Source organism: Pollicipes pollicipes, unplaced genomic scaffold (genome assembly GCF_011947565.3).
Source record: "Pollicipes pollicipes isolate AB1234 unplaced genomic scaffold, Ppol_2.1 Scaffold_7261;HRSCAF=8764_pilon_pilon_pilon, whole genome shotgun sequence".
Taxonomy (NCBI): Eukaryota; Metazoa; Arthropoda; class Thecostraca; order Pollicipedomorpha; family Pollicipedidae; genus Pollicipes; species Pollicipes pollicipes.
In genome coordinates this window covers 13,685,158-13,700,853 of record NW_023597054.1, presented here as the reverse complement: position 1 = coordinate 13,700,853, position 15,696 = coordinate 13,685,158, and the positions used below count along the sequence as shown (strand labels likewise).

Below are 15,696 nucleotides of genomic sequence, written 5' to 3'. Positions count from 1 at the left end.
GCGCAGCCGCGTGGTGCGGCGGATCACCACGCTGCCGCGTGATGCGGGGATCACAGCGCTGCCACGTGGTGCGGCGGATCACAGCGGCCTCCCCGCGCGGCCCGGCGGGCTTCTGTATGTTAGCTGGCTCCGGGTCCGGACGCGGGTCACGGGGTGCGGCCCGGACCGCGGCTTTCCGGAGGTGCGGCAGACGGCGCGGCGCGGCCCGACAACGCGCCGGAGGGGGCGGGCGCGACGGCCACCTGCGGCTTTCGGTCCAGTCCGGCGCAGTTATTGGATGGAGGCGGGCCGGCCGGGCGGGGACGCGGCGTGCCGCCTGTAATGGGAGGGCGAAGTACAACATTAGTGGCGCCGGCGGAGGAGCGCCGACGTCGGGCGCCGGGGCCGGAGAGGGCGGTGTCGGTCCGGGCGGGCGCGACCGCTGGCCTCTCCGGCCGGGGCGACGGCGGCAGCTCGAGCCGTCGGCAGACGCGGCGTCCCACTCGGGAAGGGAGACGGGGAGATGCAAGAGAGCGAGCGAGAGAAGTGGATAAATACGGGACAAGGCAGAGAAAGCGCTTTGAAAATCGTAAAACGACGTTTAATATGAAATGGTGAGTAGCACTCAAGCCGGCGACAACAAAGAATAATGTGTCGCTTGCGAATTCCTCGCCCGTTGTCTGCCGGTGGAGACGACAGCGAGCGAGCCAGCCCGTCGACTGGAAAACAACCTCCCAGCCGGAGTGCGTGCTGGGGAAACACCCCAGCGCAAAATGACGACCAACTGCCGGCGGAGAGCGCGGCCGCAGCCAGAAATGGCCGAGGGAAGGGAGCGGTAGATGGGAGCTGGGGATGAGAGGCGGGTGGAGGGAGACGGAGAGGCGGGAGGACAGAGAAGCAGGCGTTGTGGGGTTGGCCAGATTTAGAATCCGAAGGTTGAGCGCCTGCTCTGTAAACTGGTGTGTGGTACGTGTCGTCACACGTAGGGGTCGAGTGAAGCTGTTAATGTTTTGCTCGCCTGCTTGCCTGCCCGTCTGTTTACACTAACCGGCTCCGAGTGCAATGAACTAAATAAAATCGCGGGCGGGTCGCACAGAGTTTCAAGAAGTGAGGAACAGTGACTCTCGGAGGATCTCGGGACTTGTAATCCATTGCCCCTGGGCTGAGTCCCAAAGGAAACTGCTTGATCCAACCATGATCAGCATAGCGGTCAGTTTCCAACCACCGGGAGCATCAGCATGGCGCTGGATAATGCTGTGATGACATGGTGCGGAAAAGCTCGCTCGGCAGCAACCTTCTGTTGAAGGGGCCAGAGGTCAAATTACCCGCTGAGCTGGAAAAATAACGATGGTTGGTTGGCCGGTGCGCTCAGAGCTCGTCTTAAAATAAGCATTAATCGGAGAGCAGCTATTGTGAAATATTCGGAGCCAGTTTTCTTTATCAAAATGAGGATGTGGTCGTCGAGTTGTGAACTTTGCTGTGACACGCGATATACACAAATGCTACGGCATCTTGCTTACATAACCATAAACCTAGTCAAAATCTGATGCAAATTTTTTCGAACTCGCCTAATCGAAGCAGTCATTCGAATTCTACAGCGGTGCCAAGAAGAGCTCCCTTTTATGTATTTTCGTGGAGGCCGGAGCCCCTCAAATGCATGTCAGCAAAACGAGAATACTTGGCCAAGGAAATGCAGAAATATTTCCTGGACTGTTGGTAGACTAAGCGTCCCAACACATCACTTTCAGTGTGACTTCCGCTTTATTCCGCATAACACCCTGCACATACCCATCTTTTTCGCTTATACTAATGGCTGGCTTGTGTCAAAGCGCTAGCAGCACCATTTCAAGGACGGCCACTCTGGTGATCCTTCCAAGCACGATCCTTCACCTATCTTGTCCCTCCAGTGATAGACATGTCTGTTGAGAAGTTCTGTTTGTTCACTGCAGGTTCAGTCCCCTTTAAGAAAGAGTTGCATCCTGGTGGTGTACACGGAGCATATTGCATAGCCTCTCATCTGCTTCTCATCTCATCTTTCATAGCCTCTGATCTGGAAACACCATTCTAAACTTAAAAGGTCTCTCATCCGTAAAACTGTTTGTTGTGTACCTCAAACCGCCTTCGATAAATGCAAAGTGAGACTTCTGTTCGTTAATCGTATCGGGTCGCTTTACTAAGACGCGTTTGCTGTGAGCTACACACCATTTTAAGCTTGTCGCAAAATTGCGGGTTCGTATTGCATCACAATGGAAGGCCATTCCTTCGCAGTTCAGCGATATTCGAATCGCCTAAAAGCTTAAGTTTTTTTCTGTTTTTGACGCCGTGGACGCAGATTAAAGCGGTTGAAATTCAGACAGAAATCAGGTTTGGAGTGAGTGTTAGGCCCGCGTAATTGGCTCAGGTCCCTCAACCGCCTTAAGACGTGACACCCCTGGGTGTCAGTTCATCGCACCGTGCCCCGCACGAGCCGAACTGAAGCGTTAATGGTGGTGAGACTTCATCTCAGGGCCCTCAACCGCCTTAAGTACGTGACACCCCTGGGTGTCAGTTCATTGCACCGTGCCCTGCACGAGCCGAACTGAAGCGTTAGTGGTGATGAGACTTCATCTCCGACACTTTAGAAGATAAACACCAAGTCTGTGAAGCTGCATGGAACGAATGGACGCACACATGCCACTCCCCTTCCCGACAGTGAGCAGCCAGGTGTCCCGTCTTTGGCGCCCCGGCACTTCAGCGTGGAGAGTCCTCAGCAGTGTAGCACAGCAGCTCCCGGCCGTCCCCATGCCTCTTACCAATTAGCACGGCGCTGCCGCCGAATCACGCACGGCACACGGTAATTGTGTTTGATTTGGGGATTTACGGCGGGGCGATAGCGGCGATAAATATTTGCGCGTTAGTTCTGACCTGTCCTGGGAGCGACACCACGTGACGCGCGGCGAATCAATGGATTAAAGTGCGATTCTCTGTTTCGCCGACAAACACTGGGAGCTGCAATAACCATTGACTGGCGTGGGAGCCGGTGAGTGAGAGCATTTGCGAAGGGCCGCCGGCTTGGGCCACTAAGGCGGTAGTTGGGACCTAGCTAGGGCTCTGGCGAGAGGTGCTGGCCTAGGAGCGATGGCTTTAGGCCCTCAGTCCCTGGGTGGAAGCCCAAGTTGGGCAAACAACAGCTCAAATCTCCCAGTATGAAGCACCCCGACAGCATAGTTTAAGGTCGAAATTGCAGGAACTAACTGGTAGGCACGAAGCGTGACAGCACATTTTCAAGTGTTTTCGTTTGTTTTCTTTGTCAATGGCAAACACCATACATAAGTTTGGGACTTGTCACCTTAACACGGTCCACTCTGCCACCAAGGTCGCGTGTCTTTAAGCCATTATCAACAGTTATCGCGGTCTCTCGCCGCCCCTTGATTCTTGATAAACAATTGGCGTGGGAGTCCTCCCCCCTCCCCCCCCCCCCCCCCCTGTCGCCTCGGCCACTACGCCGGTTTCTCGCATTCAGCCGGTCAAAACTTGCTTAGTCGTGCATACATTTTGGATTTTCAGCGATTGAGTCAGCTTAGAACGAACAGGTCAGCACTCGTGTAGCATGTAATGATGGGCGTGATGAGCGTGTAGTTGCACATCTGAACTAACGGAACGTCAGATCTCGAAACTACTCTGCACCTGTTGAAGACTACTTTATTGGCCTGCTCCTCGTGCGTGACTGAATATAATGTACTAGCAGCGGCCAGCATGCATGCACTACCACGCGCTCAGGATGGGCTCACAGTCGGTTATGCCGTGGGCTGCACCGCTATCACGCTTCATCTGTGTCGATACCTGACCACCGCACTTTTTCTGCTGGTCAAACAACGGCATGCGTAAAACGTCTGCCCCTATAGGCCGAAGCATAACAAAAGATTAGGCTGTGACGCTCGACCTGGCTGAAACAGCCGCCTGTCATCGAAAGCGGTCCTGCAGGCGCCCGTTACGGGGCCTGGCTCCTGTCACTGGCAGTTTGTTTAATTTCCAATCTCAGATTTGCCTGAGTCAAGTCTAGAGACGGGAATCGTCGGCTTGCAATTCGCCGGCAAATCACTTTGATCGGCGTTCCGCAGATGGCAAGCGATGTACGATGCCACGCGCAACGCTAAGGTGTCCTTTTGTTCAAAGCTGTTCCCGGCCCCTGACAGCCGCTCAACTAAGCCGCGCAGCACCGATGTCATGCGGCACAGCACGACTTCATAGGGCAGGCGGCAGCTGTTTATTCCAGCGCGGGCGGAGCGCGGCGGCGACGAGAGACGGCCTCAGGCGGTCCTCGCTGTTTAGACCCGGCCCAGCGAAGCATGGTAAAACAAAACAGAGCCGTCCCCTGATAAAGAGCGAGAGCTGCGCCGGCGCCTGTCCACCGCTCGCCCCGGGCCTGTCTCCGGCTCGGCGGCGGCGGCGCCCTCTCTGATCCCTGACTCTGCGTATTAGCGTCGGCTAATTCGGCTGGGGCCCGGGCGGGCGGACGCGCGGCCGCTGGCCACGGCTGGCCGGGCGCGCCAGGTGCCGGCCGGCCCGGCCCGCTCTCCGGCCGGCCGCCCATCTGCCGGTCATCATGTCATTAACTAATCTCTTACACAAAGTCGCCTGTGCCGATGGGGCCGATTGTTTTGTGCCGAGCCGGCGCGGCGGAAGGGCGAGATGGACAGGGCCGCATCCGGGCCGCCGGATCAGCGAGGCCGCCGCTCGCCGCCCGCGCGCGCACCCGCCCGCCGTCTCCGACGACAAGTAATTATTTGGATAGCCGGGATGAGCCGGCCCCGGGCAGCTGTGGGAGTGCCGCGCGTGCCGCCGCCCCGCCCGTCGGCACACGACGGGCCCCGAGGGCACGGCTCTGGTGTCCGGTGGGCAGAAGACGGCCGGGCCCGAAGAGGCAGCGCAAGGAGAGGAGGAGGCGGGCCGGCGTCTGCAAAGAGTAGCTGGCGTCTCAGCTACAGCAGAGGAGGCGCAGAACACAGGCCTCGAGGGGAAGGGGACAGAAACGAAGGAGAAACACAATGGATAAATAGGTAAATAAATAGGATAAATAGGGGGCAAATTACCTAATGAAAGAATGAATGATGAAGGCGAATCATCGGTAGAGTCGAAATACTCCATTCATCCAATTTCATCCATTTGAAAAGTTCATGCAAACAAATTGCCTTTTAAGTGACGCACTTTGAGCCCGTTCATTATATTCTTATTTCCAAACGTCAATGTTACGATTTTCCCCTTCGCATGTAGTATGTAACCATCCCCACCTTATGCCTCACCAACCTTTGGCCCCAGAATTCGCGAGCTTCATTGTTTACGCTCGGTGCACGGGAAATGCCGCCTCTTGAGCGCTGGGAGAAGCCTCTGCACCTACATCAAACTATTATATGAAACATTTCCTTTTGCTGGAGCCGCAGGGAGATGGCAAACACCACCCAAAGAAAATCAAACACAGCCACCATCACATTTCAATCACGGCAAATGAACAACAGCCGCTGTCGTCCGCCGACGGCAATCCGCGCACTCGCCAGCCCGGCATCAAAATGGCCGCCGCGCCAACGGGAACAAAGCGGCCGTGCGGCGCGCCGGCAGAACCCGCCCTCGCGCGCGTGCCAAGGTACGCGCGCGGCGGCGCGGCCCCCGCCGGGCGCGCGGGCGCCGCCGCGTGAGTCCGGCCGCCGCGGACCGTCGCGTCGGCCGCTAAATATTTACCGCCTGCTGGCCGGGCCGTGACCGCCTCCTCGTTTCTGTCACCTGTGCCGGCCGCTGGCGGCGAGCTGCGGCGGCGGACCTGGTGACCGCGCGCCGGCCGCGGACGACCGAGCTCTGGACCGCGAGGCCGGCGGGGCGGCGTCCGAAGCCGTCCTGTAGTCAGTCGTGGACGGGAGCGCTCGGCGCGCCCGGCCGGATCTTCCTGTGCGGCCTCGAGGCTGCGGTCCAGCACCGGCCCAGACACCACACTCGTCGCAGCTGCGGGCAGCGGAGCTGGAGCTGCTCTGAGCGCCCGCTGCCGGGTTGGCTGCCCCCATGCCCGTCTTTCCCCGCTGTGGGCCTTGGCGAGTTCTCTTCTCGAGAGACACATCGGACGAGGATGGATAACGAGCGGACGTCATCCCGGTATAAACCAATGACTCATGCGAATGCTTCGATGTGAATTGCCGATGCGATTTACATGTTACATAAAGCACATTGAAGGGAGGCCATTTCCATAACCGATTCCCCAGTTTTCATCCGACGTTGAAGTGAATGTCGTGTGCGCTTTTGCAGCCCACCTCATGGGTTCCGTTTGTCTTAAAGCAGAGGTCCAGGCTGAGACAGAACGACACGCGTCGAGAGCGCGGCGCCGGCTGAACATGGCAGCCCCGCGTTCCGCCGGCCTGCGCCGAGGCCGGCTCCTCTGTCGAGTCGCCGTCTCTGCCGGAACACACCCGCCCCGCCCTATGGGGTCGCCTCGGCAGAGGCGGCCGGCGCCGCCGCCGCCCACCCGTCGCCGCCGACAGGTTATGAGCTGGCGCGCGCTTTGATCTTGCGACTCCGTTTACCGTTTCCACCAAACGTTAGTGCAGCGCGCGCCGCAGCAAAGGTCGGCCGCGCGGCCGCGCCCATTACGGCGCGTAAACAGCGGCGGAAAGCGCGCGCCCGGCGCCGGCGGCCAATCGGCGCGTCTCCTGTTCGCGCCACGCGGCCGGCGCGAACAGGCGCCGCTTTGTCGCCGGCCGGACGGCAGCGCGCTTCAAACGGTTCCGGCTTGTTAGCAGTGACGTGCGAGCACTTCCGCCGCCGCGGGAGCCTGCCAGCGCGCTCCCAGGAGAGCCAAGGAGTCAGGAGCACGGGGAGTGTGAGAGTCTGGAGGACGGGAAGTCTGGGAGTCAGGAGAGAGGCGAGTGAACGAGATGGAACACAGGGAGAGTGGAAGTCCAGGGACAGGGAGTGTGAAGTCCGAAGGTTCGGGTAGTGTGAGTCGGGTAGTGAGAGTCGGAACGTGAGAGGGTCGGAGTCGGGAGAGCAGAGGGCGGAGAGGCTTGAAAGCGGAGAATGCGTTTACCCCAGCAGCGCGAAGTGTAGCAGCCTTGTGCATGGTTAAGGTCATTTTAGTGTTGCGAGCGGGGGCTGTGTGTACTATGCAGCATATGTGAATCCAGGCAGTATGAAGGGCGTGGGAACATGAGTAAGGCGCGGAAGCGGGTGGGGCGGGAGCGCGAGCAGGATCAGGAGCGTGGGAGCCCGGGCAGGATCATGAGTGCGGGAACCCGGGCAGGGCGGGCTGCATAGGAGTTCGGAGAGGATGACTGCTGCATGACGTTGGAAAGCTGGTGGGCTATGAGTGACTGTGTACACGGCGGAGTGCGAGGGAGCATGATCAAACTGAGAGTGGAGGTTTGAGAGCGGTGACAGGGCCTCCTGTCACCGCTCTCGAGACAGGGCCTCTTGTGCCATGGACTCCTAATCCAGGACAGCATCTTGCCGGCTCATAAAGGGACCCGTGAGAGGCGGACTCCTGGTATAGAATAGGGGCCTCCTCATACATAGAGGATGGCTCCAAATCCGGCGTTTCTTTCTAGATTCGGTTGGGGAAGGGCTCAACCGAAAAGGTTGCCCTCACCTACCCTTAAAACTCGATTTGTCCCCGGGTTTTGGCCATTTAAGTTGCTTGTTCGCTGTAGAAATAAAAAACAGCAACTTTGCAATATTTTTAGGTTCAAAGTTGTTTTTTTCTGGGGCGGAACAACTTTTCGCTTCAAGTTAGTGAGAGCTGCCACTTTGTAAAATGGTTGGAATAGGATGTAATTCACAGAAAAAAAACATTAGTTAACCTAAGTAAGGGACCACTGATGACTACCACTGTCGTTGATAGTGTTGTAAAGCCGCCACAGCCACATTATGCGACAAATACACTACCCACTGTTGGGTGAAAATAAGTTAGCTCTCATCAGGACCACCCTGTGCTTTTGAGAGCTGCCACCTGTTACAGTAAATTCTTCTTTATGCCAATCCAAGCGCTATCTACTGAAAAACTTGTAAAACACTTGCAGAATGACTTAAAACATGAAGTGTTTGGCATGACAAAAACAATAGGTACATAGAGGATACTATTCGGACAAAATATACATGATAATGACAATGGTGTGTGCAAGTACCTACTACCTAGCATGCCAATAGTTCAGATAATTATTGTTCTCTATTTGTTTGTTTCAGTATCCCCTCTTTGCTCATATGCATTGAGGGGCTCATAGGAGCATGGGGGGGGGCTCAAGTCATCATTGGGGGGGAGGGGGGTTCAGGCCCCCCGAAAGTATCTAAAGTGACGCCCTGATGAGGGTTGTACACAGCACAGGATTGGGTGTATTGAACCGAAGCAATGACAAACTTGCTATACATTACACATAATTTGTAGCTTTGGGTACCGCACGAGCCTCAGGAGGCCGCCCGTTCGCACCGCCTGTGGGTAACTCGTGGCCCGCGGGCGTCCGCATTCACAGCGCCACCATGTCACAGAGGGGTGCGTATGGTGTCAGGCCTGCATTCCCGGCGGCAGCAGCCAGCGTCCAGCCCAAACGGCCGGAGGCTGTCATGCCATTCCCGGCGGCAGCAGCCAGCGTCCAGCCCAAACGGCCGGAGGCTGTCATGCCATTCCCGGCGGCAGCAGCCAGCGTCCGGCCCAAACGGCCGGAGGCTGTCATACCAGCAGCTCGCAGCGCTGATGACACCCATTAAGTGAAGACACATGTGCGGTCAACCGAACCACCTCTGCAACATTCGTAACATCTGCTGACAAAAACAACTGTCATAAAGCCATCAAAACCGGGGTGGTGTGAATTGACAATGAGATGTTTCACTTAAGTACAAAACGTAATTTTCCTGGTAAAGATCAGATGATTAAGTGTGTCGTAAAGGAAGTATATCTTATGATGAAAGGTGTACCGCTTACAGCTAGGGAGAGCGAAACTTACGCATTAGTTTTTGATGAAGGGGATTTAGTCCGTTGTTAAATGTACTCCTGGGCCTCGGAAGCCCGGACCACAGCTCCAGGTCTGGTGACTGAGGCGTCGGCAAAGGTCGGTCCAATGCATCGGCCACGGCTCCAGGTCTGGTGGCTGATGCCTCGGCAAAGGTCGGCCCGATGAATCGGCCACAGCTCCAGGTCTGGTGGCTGAGGCGTCGGCAAAGGTCGGCCCGATGCATCGACCACGGCTCCAGGTCTGGTGGCTGATGCCTCGGCAAAGGTCGGCCCTATGCATCGGCCACGACGCCAACGTGCGCTGCCGAAAATAGCGTATTTTACGAAAGCGTGCAAGCTGCCAATGGCGCCCCAGCATGCACAGTATGGCTTGTGCGTTGGTATCTTTGGGGAGCTAATTCACACTCATGGACAAAACCGCGCCAAACCCTCGTTTTCCAGAGGAGCGTCTTGGTGAACGGAGACTGTCTGCGTGCATGTGGACGACACCGGCGTACCTGGCCACGACGGCCTGGCCTAGCCCCGACCCTCACGCTGGGCGGGCGGCGGGCCGGCGGTCGGCAACCTCTCCCAGAGCCGAACCCCAGCCAGCCGCCGTGCTGCAGGCGTCAGCAGAGCCGGAACAGCCCCGGCGTCCGAGTAGCCCTGGCCGCTGCCTCCTCGGGCCACGCGCTTGGGGGCACCGATGTCCCTGATTCCTGCCCCACACCGGGTCAGACTGAGGCCATGACCTGACCCCCGCTGATCTTGGGTCGGTGAGCCGGGGCGACTTCATGGCCGATAGTTTTGAAACGGGAAGTAAAACTATCCAAGGAGCGAATCATTAAGAGGTGGAATGACGCAGACACTACCCTGACGGGTGCTGCGTCGCCCCAAATGCATGACACGTTCCACCCAGGTTTGTGATGATCAGTGTGGTGGTCGCCAGCTCACCACAAAATAGATGTCTGAAATACTCCAAAATTCGCCGTCAGTAGTTGTGGTCAGGCTTTGGTGCTGCAATCGACGTTTGCATTTCATGGTTATCACTCCCATTTTTCTTGGAGGCGATGCATTTAGATGAAGATAACCTGCTATAAAACGTACGTGATTTACATGCCCCTGTATATGGTGTTTATATGCATACCTGTCCGCTCGCACATTGTGACAGTGTTACAAAGACGGTCATCGTAACATCTTCGAAACAAATGTTCGCCCGCGGATGGACAAACGTAATGTAGATATCGTTTGTACCAAAAATTATTTTGATAGTGATGAGTGAAATCTGTAAGAAGACTCAGCGAAAAAGCTTCATTGTCCAATAAAAGATCAGAACTCTCAAGGACGAGGTCAAGGGAGCTGGCTTTGATGTCAGGTCGGCAGGCCCTGATTGGAGACGCGGGTTCATTTAGACCGCAACTATAGTAGTCTTTTTGCCTGAGTAATAAAAGGCAATATTTCAAATGCAAACAACCGCTGACAGCTCATTCCTGTTTGACATGCTCCTGGGCCATTGAGACAACAAACACTGGCCCCGTAACGAGGTGACGTACTGCAACGGTATGTTATTCTACCTCGACCTCGCCCGTCTAAGCGCGGGCGAAAAATTCAAGGGCCAAGCCACCCAACTTTCTAAAAAAATATTACATTGGCCCTGTGCGTAATGACTGAAATAAAATTAACAAGAGTGACTGTCAGCCACTCTCCTCTACTTGGGAACACATCTGTAGCCCCTGCATCTAGCTTTGCAGAAACTGCACACACGCGAGAAGACAGGACTGGAACTGTGGGCATCAGGCCAGGATGATTCGTATGAATCAGCGCGTGAACATGATGTGAACAGACATCTACCTTCTCCTGTACTCATGGTCATGTCCGGTGAGCAATGACATGGAGAGAACAAGGGGCTCGAGCCCTTCCAAATGTGCGAAAAGTTTCACCTATGGCCGTGATTGCAGTGGACTGCTATCACTGCTTCTGCCGCTATCACCAGCAGCTGGGCTGTTCCGGTTCTGCACAGTACATCAGCGAACCTGCACCAGCTGACTGGGCTGGTGTACGGCTAAACACTCTCTTTTCACACTGTCCGGCATGAACAACGTCAATCCTAGAAGTGTGTGCCTCGCCGTTCAAAACAGCCATCGCTGTGCATCCACTCGTCGGTTCATGTGCAGCGCCCAGCGGATGTAATAAGCATGCCTCCCATCACATTTAGTAAGCACGAACAGATCCGGAGCGTGTCGTGGACATAGTGCCAATGCGTCCCCTCCGCGCCTTTCATGTGTTGATTGCGCCGGTGGTGTGTAAGAGCGACCTCGTATCTGTATTTGGAGTTTTTTTTTGACCCTCGACAGTTTCAGTGTCTAAAATACTGATAATTTAACATTCCTACACCAGGATTACAATACGTAGCTTATGTTTAGCACTACAACACCACAAACACCATGACCGTCGCCTTGGCATTCCTCTAACAGCAGGCGTGCCTGTACGGAGCGTCTTGCTGGAGATAACACGTCGCTAGATAAACAGCGGACAGTAACGAAACGACAGCACCAATAAGCGGTGTTTTGGGTAAATCTTGCATCCACCGTAAAGCGTGACATTGGCTCGAGGGCCGATTTCCGCCTTAGCAAGTCCATCAAGCATCTGTATCTGGCGAAAAGTGCTGGGTCCTCGGCCCCAGGAACCAGGAGTCCGCCATTACTTCTGGCGGGTGAAGCTATTGAGTCCATGGCCCCAAAGGCTATCCTCCTGGGCACGCTTTTGCTCCCATCAGCGACCATATATCCAAGTGTGGCTGCGCAGCTGTAGTAACCATCACCATCACAGCCGTAGAACAGTCTGAAAGCGCAGTGGAGAATGGAGAACATGCAAATATGAAAATATGACGCGTGTGGCAGCAGCTACACCGGCTGCCCTTGAAACTGATGTGATTTTTACATTTTGCCATCGAAAAACACTTCTTCCGCTAGCGTTGCCGTGTCAACATTCCAACAGGGCGGTGCAGTTAAGGCTAAGAAGCTAAGGCTAAGAACCGAGATGCAGGGATCCTGAAAATGCCCCAAAACTGTGCAGACACTGCCACTTCAATGATACAAAAATCACAATTCATCGGACGTTACACATCATAACACCAGCAAACGGCCCTATCCTAAGGGCTACAGGAGACACAGGCGCCTAACCCGTAAGGCCACGATGACTCATCACGTGCATCAGGGTAGAAAATTACGTACCACAAACATTTGTCAGCAAGAACATTGCACAAACCTTACAAACATCCCGGGTATTCAGGTTCTCACATCCCCTGAGAAAACACCGCATTCGTATTGCTAAGGGCTTCCCAAAACCCAGACAGCTAGGCCGAAAGGTTTCAAAGGCCCACACCGAGCATCAGGATAAAAAGAAATCTGCCAGCGGGCATTGGTGATCATCACAACAAATGTAGAGCTAGTTTTCCACGTGCCTTACCTTAACAATGCTGCTTAAATCAGGGCCCGTGGTGATGTATCTGTGTTCAGCATCGGACGGAGATTACGAACCTGCAGCAATTCTAATACCTTGAGGTCCGCGTTGCTTTCAGCTGTTGCTAAAATGAATGTTATAGGGACAGCTAAAGATTTGAATACACGGGATTTTCGCTGCCCCGTGCAATGTTTGTACCGCCTGACGTTTTCGGCCCAGCTGTCTGTGTTTCGTGCGACCCTTAGCGTGGGGGTGTTACGATGCGGGGGCTTGGGTGACTGCTCATTTCGACATATTTTTGAGGGGCTGGCAGGAAACCACGACTCAGCCGTTTCCTGCCACCGCTTCGCGGCCCTTCCGACAGGCGATAAGCCCTTCTGCGTAAAGGTTTTCCAGACAAGCAAAACATGGCCTCGTCGCGGTCTGGAGCCATCAGCCCGCTGGTCTCGCACACCTTTCGATAGTGCCTACACATGCCTCCTGCCAACTATCATGCCTCCTGCCAGTTCAGTGACTTTTAGCTTGTAAGCTGCGTGGGTACGCCCACACATTCCCTGTGCATCAGTTTATCATGTTGATATAACGCAGGCAGAAAGAAATACCAATGCGCAGATTATGCCGAAACAGAAAGGCTGTGGGAAACGAAGTGCATCTGACGTAACCGATCCACTACGGAGTTCCAGAGATGCGCGGGTGTCCAGCGCGCGGAATGCGTCGTTTCTGCGTGTGTGGAGATGCCCTCCCGAGCGTCGCCTGGCCCTGGCGTCGCTGACGTCTCCCTGCAGCTCAGCCCTGGTCGGTGTGCCGGGAGACTCTCGTCTCAGGCAGCGGAGCTTCGGACCGTGAGGCCGCTGGTATCCAGCGGGGCGCGGACGGACTGCGTGCCTGACTGGTCCTGCAGCGATACGGGCGGCGCCGGAGACTGCTAGCTGTGCCTGCTGCGGACGAGGTGTGGGTGCTAGTTGATTCCTATCTTGATTTATGTTTTGTAAGTGTGTATCTATTGTTTAGTCATCGGTAGCATGATAATCGATTTCAAACAGCGCCGAGAGCTCCAATCTTGCGTCTGCTCATGTAGCACCGGCCAGGAGGAGCTTGTTATTTGGGACGCGGAGCCCGATAAAGAAGTATCTACCCTTCCTCGCCCTTATGTGAACCTGCTTCGACCATAGTCTGAACGCTATCCTTCGTTGCAGCCGTCTCCTTCCGTCATCCCCCTCTCTCTCTCCCTCTCTATCTTTCTCTCTCTCTATCCTTCTATCTATTTTGTTGTGACCTTTTACCGAGCTCCGATGTGAGCCTTCAGGAGCTCGCCGTGCAGTTTTCTCCCTTTTCTCAAAACCTTCGAGGCTCCTGTGCCTCCCCTCCACGGCCATGGCGCTCACTATGTAAGGAGCTGACACCTCTGCAACGCGCCGCCGCCTCTTTTCACACAAGAACCACACAGATCTGGGACATTCAATGTGTATTCCTCGAAAGCGGCGGGTGTTGACACACACTGAGATCATAACGACTCGAAACAACGCCGCCCTTCGATGGCGGCCACCGCCCCCGGCCACGCACAGCCAGCAGGCCGGCGCACAGACACGTGACCTGGCGCAGCGACGACGCTGTCATGGCAACGCACAGCGACAGCGCTGTTGAAGCAACGCACCCGCGTAGGCCATAACACCAGCACGCGACTGTAAAACACACACGCTCGCGCGCGGGAGCATGACACTAAAACATATTTAAATTAAACAACAAAATACGATAAATATTATCTGCAAGGGGGACCAGCCGAAGCACTCGCTGCTGGCGCCGCGTCGGCCGACTAGCGCGATCCTCCGAGAGCGACGCGTCCAGAGCTGTCCACACACGGAGAGCGTTTCTGGCTAACCTGGCGGGGCACGCGGTGCTCAGACGAGCCCGGCGCGGCGGGCGGCGCGTGCAACATCGCAGCGAAACACGGATCACAACGGAACGCGACGCGACCCTACCCACCTGACCCGGCCTGACCCGGCTCACCTGTTCAGCGAACACTGCAGCCGATACAGCTCTTGTGCGGCCAGCCGGAACGGCAGCGTTACCTGCGGCGACTGCGGCGGAGGTGGCGGCGGCGGCGGCGGGGGCAGCGGCGGCGAGCGGGCGGCGTCGCGCGCCATGATGGCCTCAATGCTGAAAGGTGCGGCGCGCGGCGGCGCCGGCCGCGGCGCCGACAGCATCGGCACCGGCTTGACGATGGCCGGCGGCAGCATCGGCGCCGGCGGCAGCGCGCCGAACGGGAACGGCGCCGGCAGGTACGGGTGCAGGTGCGGGTGCGGCGCCGCCGGCTGACGCAGCATGAGCGCGGCGCGGTACGGCTCGAGCCGCGCCGCCGGCCCGTACAGCTCGGCGAACGGGTCCGGCTGGTGGCGCTTGTAACGCTTGCGGCGGCGTAGGAAGCTGCCGTTGTCGAACATGTCGAGCGAGGCGGGGTCCAGCGTCCAGTAGTTGCCCTTGCCCGGGTTGCCCGGCTCGCGCGGGATCTTGACGAAGCAGTCGTTCAGGCTTAGGTTGTGCCGGATGCTGTTCTGCCACACGGGGAACTTGGCCTTGTAATAGCTGAAGCGGTTCATGATGAAGTCGCAGATGCCGCTCAGCGTCAGCTTCTTCTGCGGCGACTGCAGGATCGACATGGTGATGAGCGCGATGTACGAGTACGGCGGCTTGACGAGCGCACCCTTCTTGGCGTCGTCGCCGTCGGCCGGCTCTGCCTCGGTCACCGGCTCGTCGCCGGGCTCGTCCGGCCGCCTCTCGTCGCGCTCGTCGACGGCGCGCTCCGGCTCCTCGGGCGCGCCCTCGTCCGTGCCGTCGCTGTCGACGTTGACGTGCTCGTCGTCCTCGGAGGCAGGCTCGCTGGAGCAGTGCAGCCGCTGCAGGGCGGCCTCGTGGTGCTCGGGTCCGTCGTCGGCCGCCGCCGCCGCCGGCAGCGTGAAGTCGAGCGCCGACTCGGCGAACTGGGCGATGCCCCGCAGACCGAGGATGTCGCGCACACTGTAGCCGAGCGGGCCGACAGGCTCGCCGTGCACCGCCATCGCAGAGCCGACTGACCGCCGCGCCGCCCTCCGTAAACTGTTGTAACAGAACGCCCGCCAAATGTTTATCGCCCTCCCCAAACAAATTGTTGCCGCGCGCAGCCAATGGAAACATGTCTATCAGTCAAACGTCACCAGACTCCGCCCCCGGGGGCGGAGCCGCGCGCTCATTGGTCGCGCCCGGCCGGCGGATTAGCTGGCGAGCGCAGATGTGAGACAACTTTGGCATGGAGAAAATAATTATTATCCCGTGAGTGC

General features: G+C 56.8%; 1 protein-coding gene across 1 annotated transcript in view; it reads right to left on the bottom strand.

The window, feature by feature from the left end:
• The window catches only part of LOC119111067 (forkhead box protein D3-like), a 19,744-nt gene extending 4,287 nt beyond the window's left edge, over nt 1-15,457 (bottom strand). Inside the window, exons 1-2 of the mRNA XM_037234893.1 lie at nt 14,737-15,457; nt 14,390-14,460 (exon numbers count right to left, since the gene is read on the bottom strand). Coding sequence (XP_037090788.1) covers nt 14,390-14,460; nt 14,737-15,438 — 773 coding nt within the window. The 5' untranslated portion in view covers nt 15,439-15,457. The remainder of the gene's footprint in view (nt 1-14,389; nt 14,461-14,736) is intronic.
• Between the last annotated feature and the right edge of the window lie 239 nt (nt 15,458-15,696).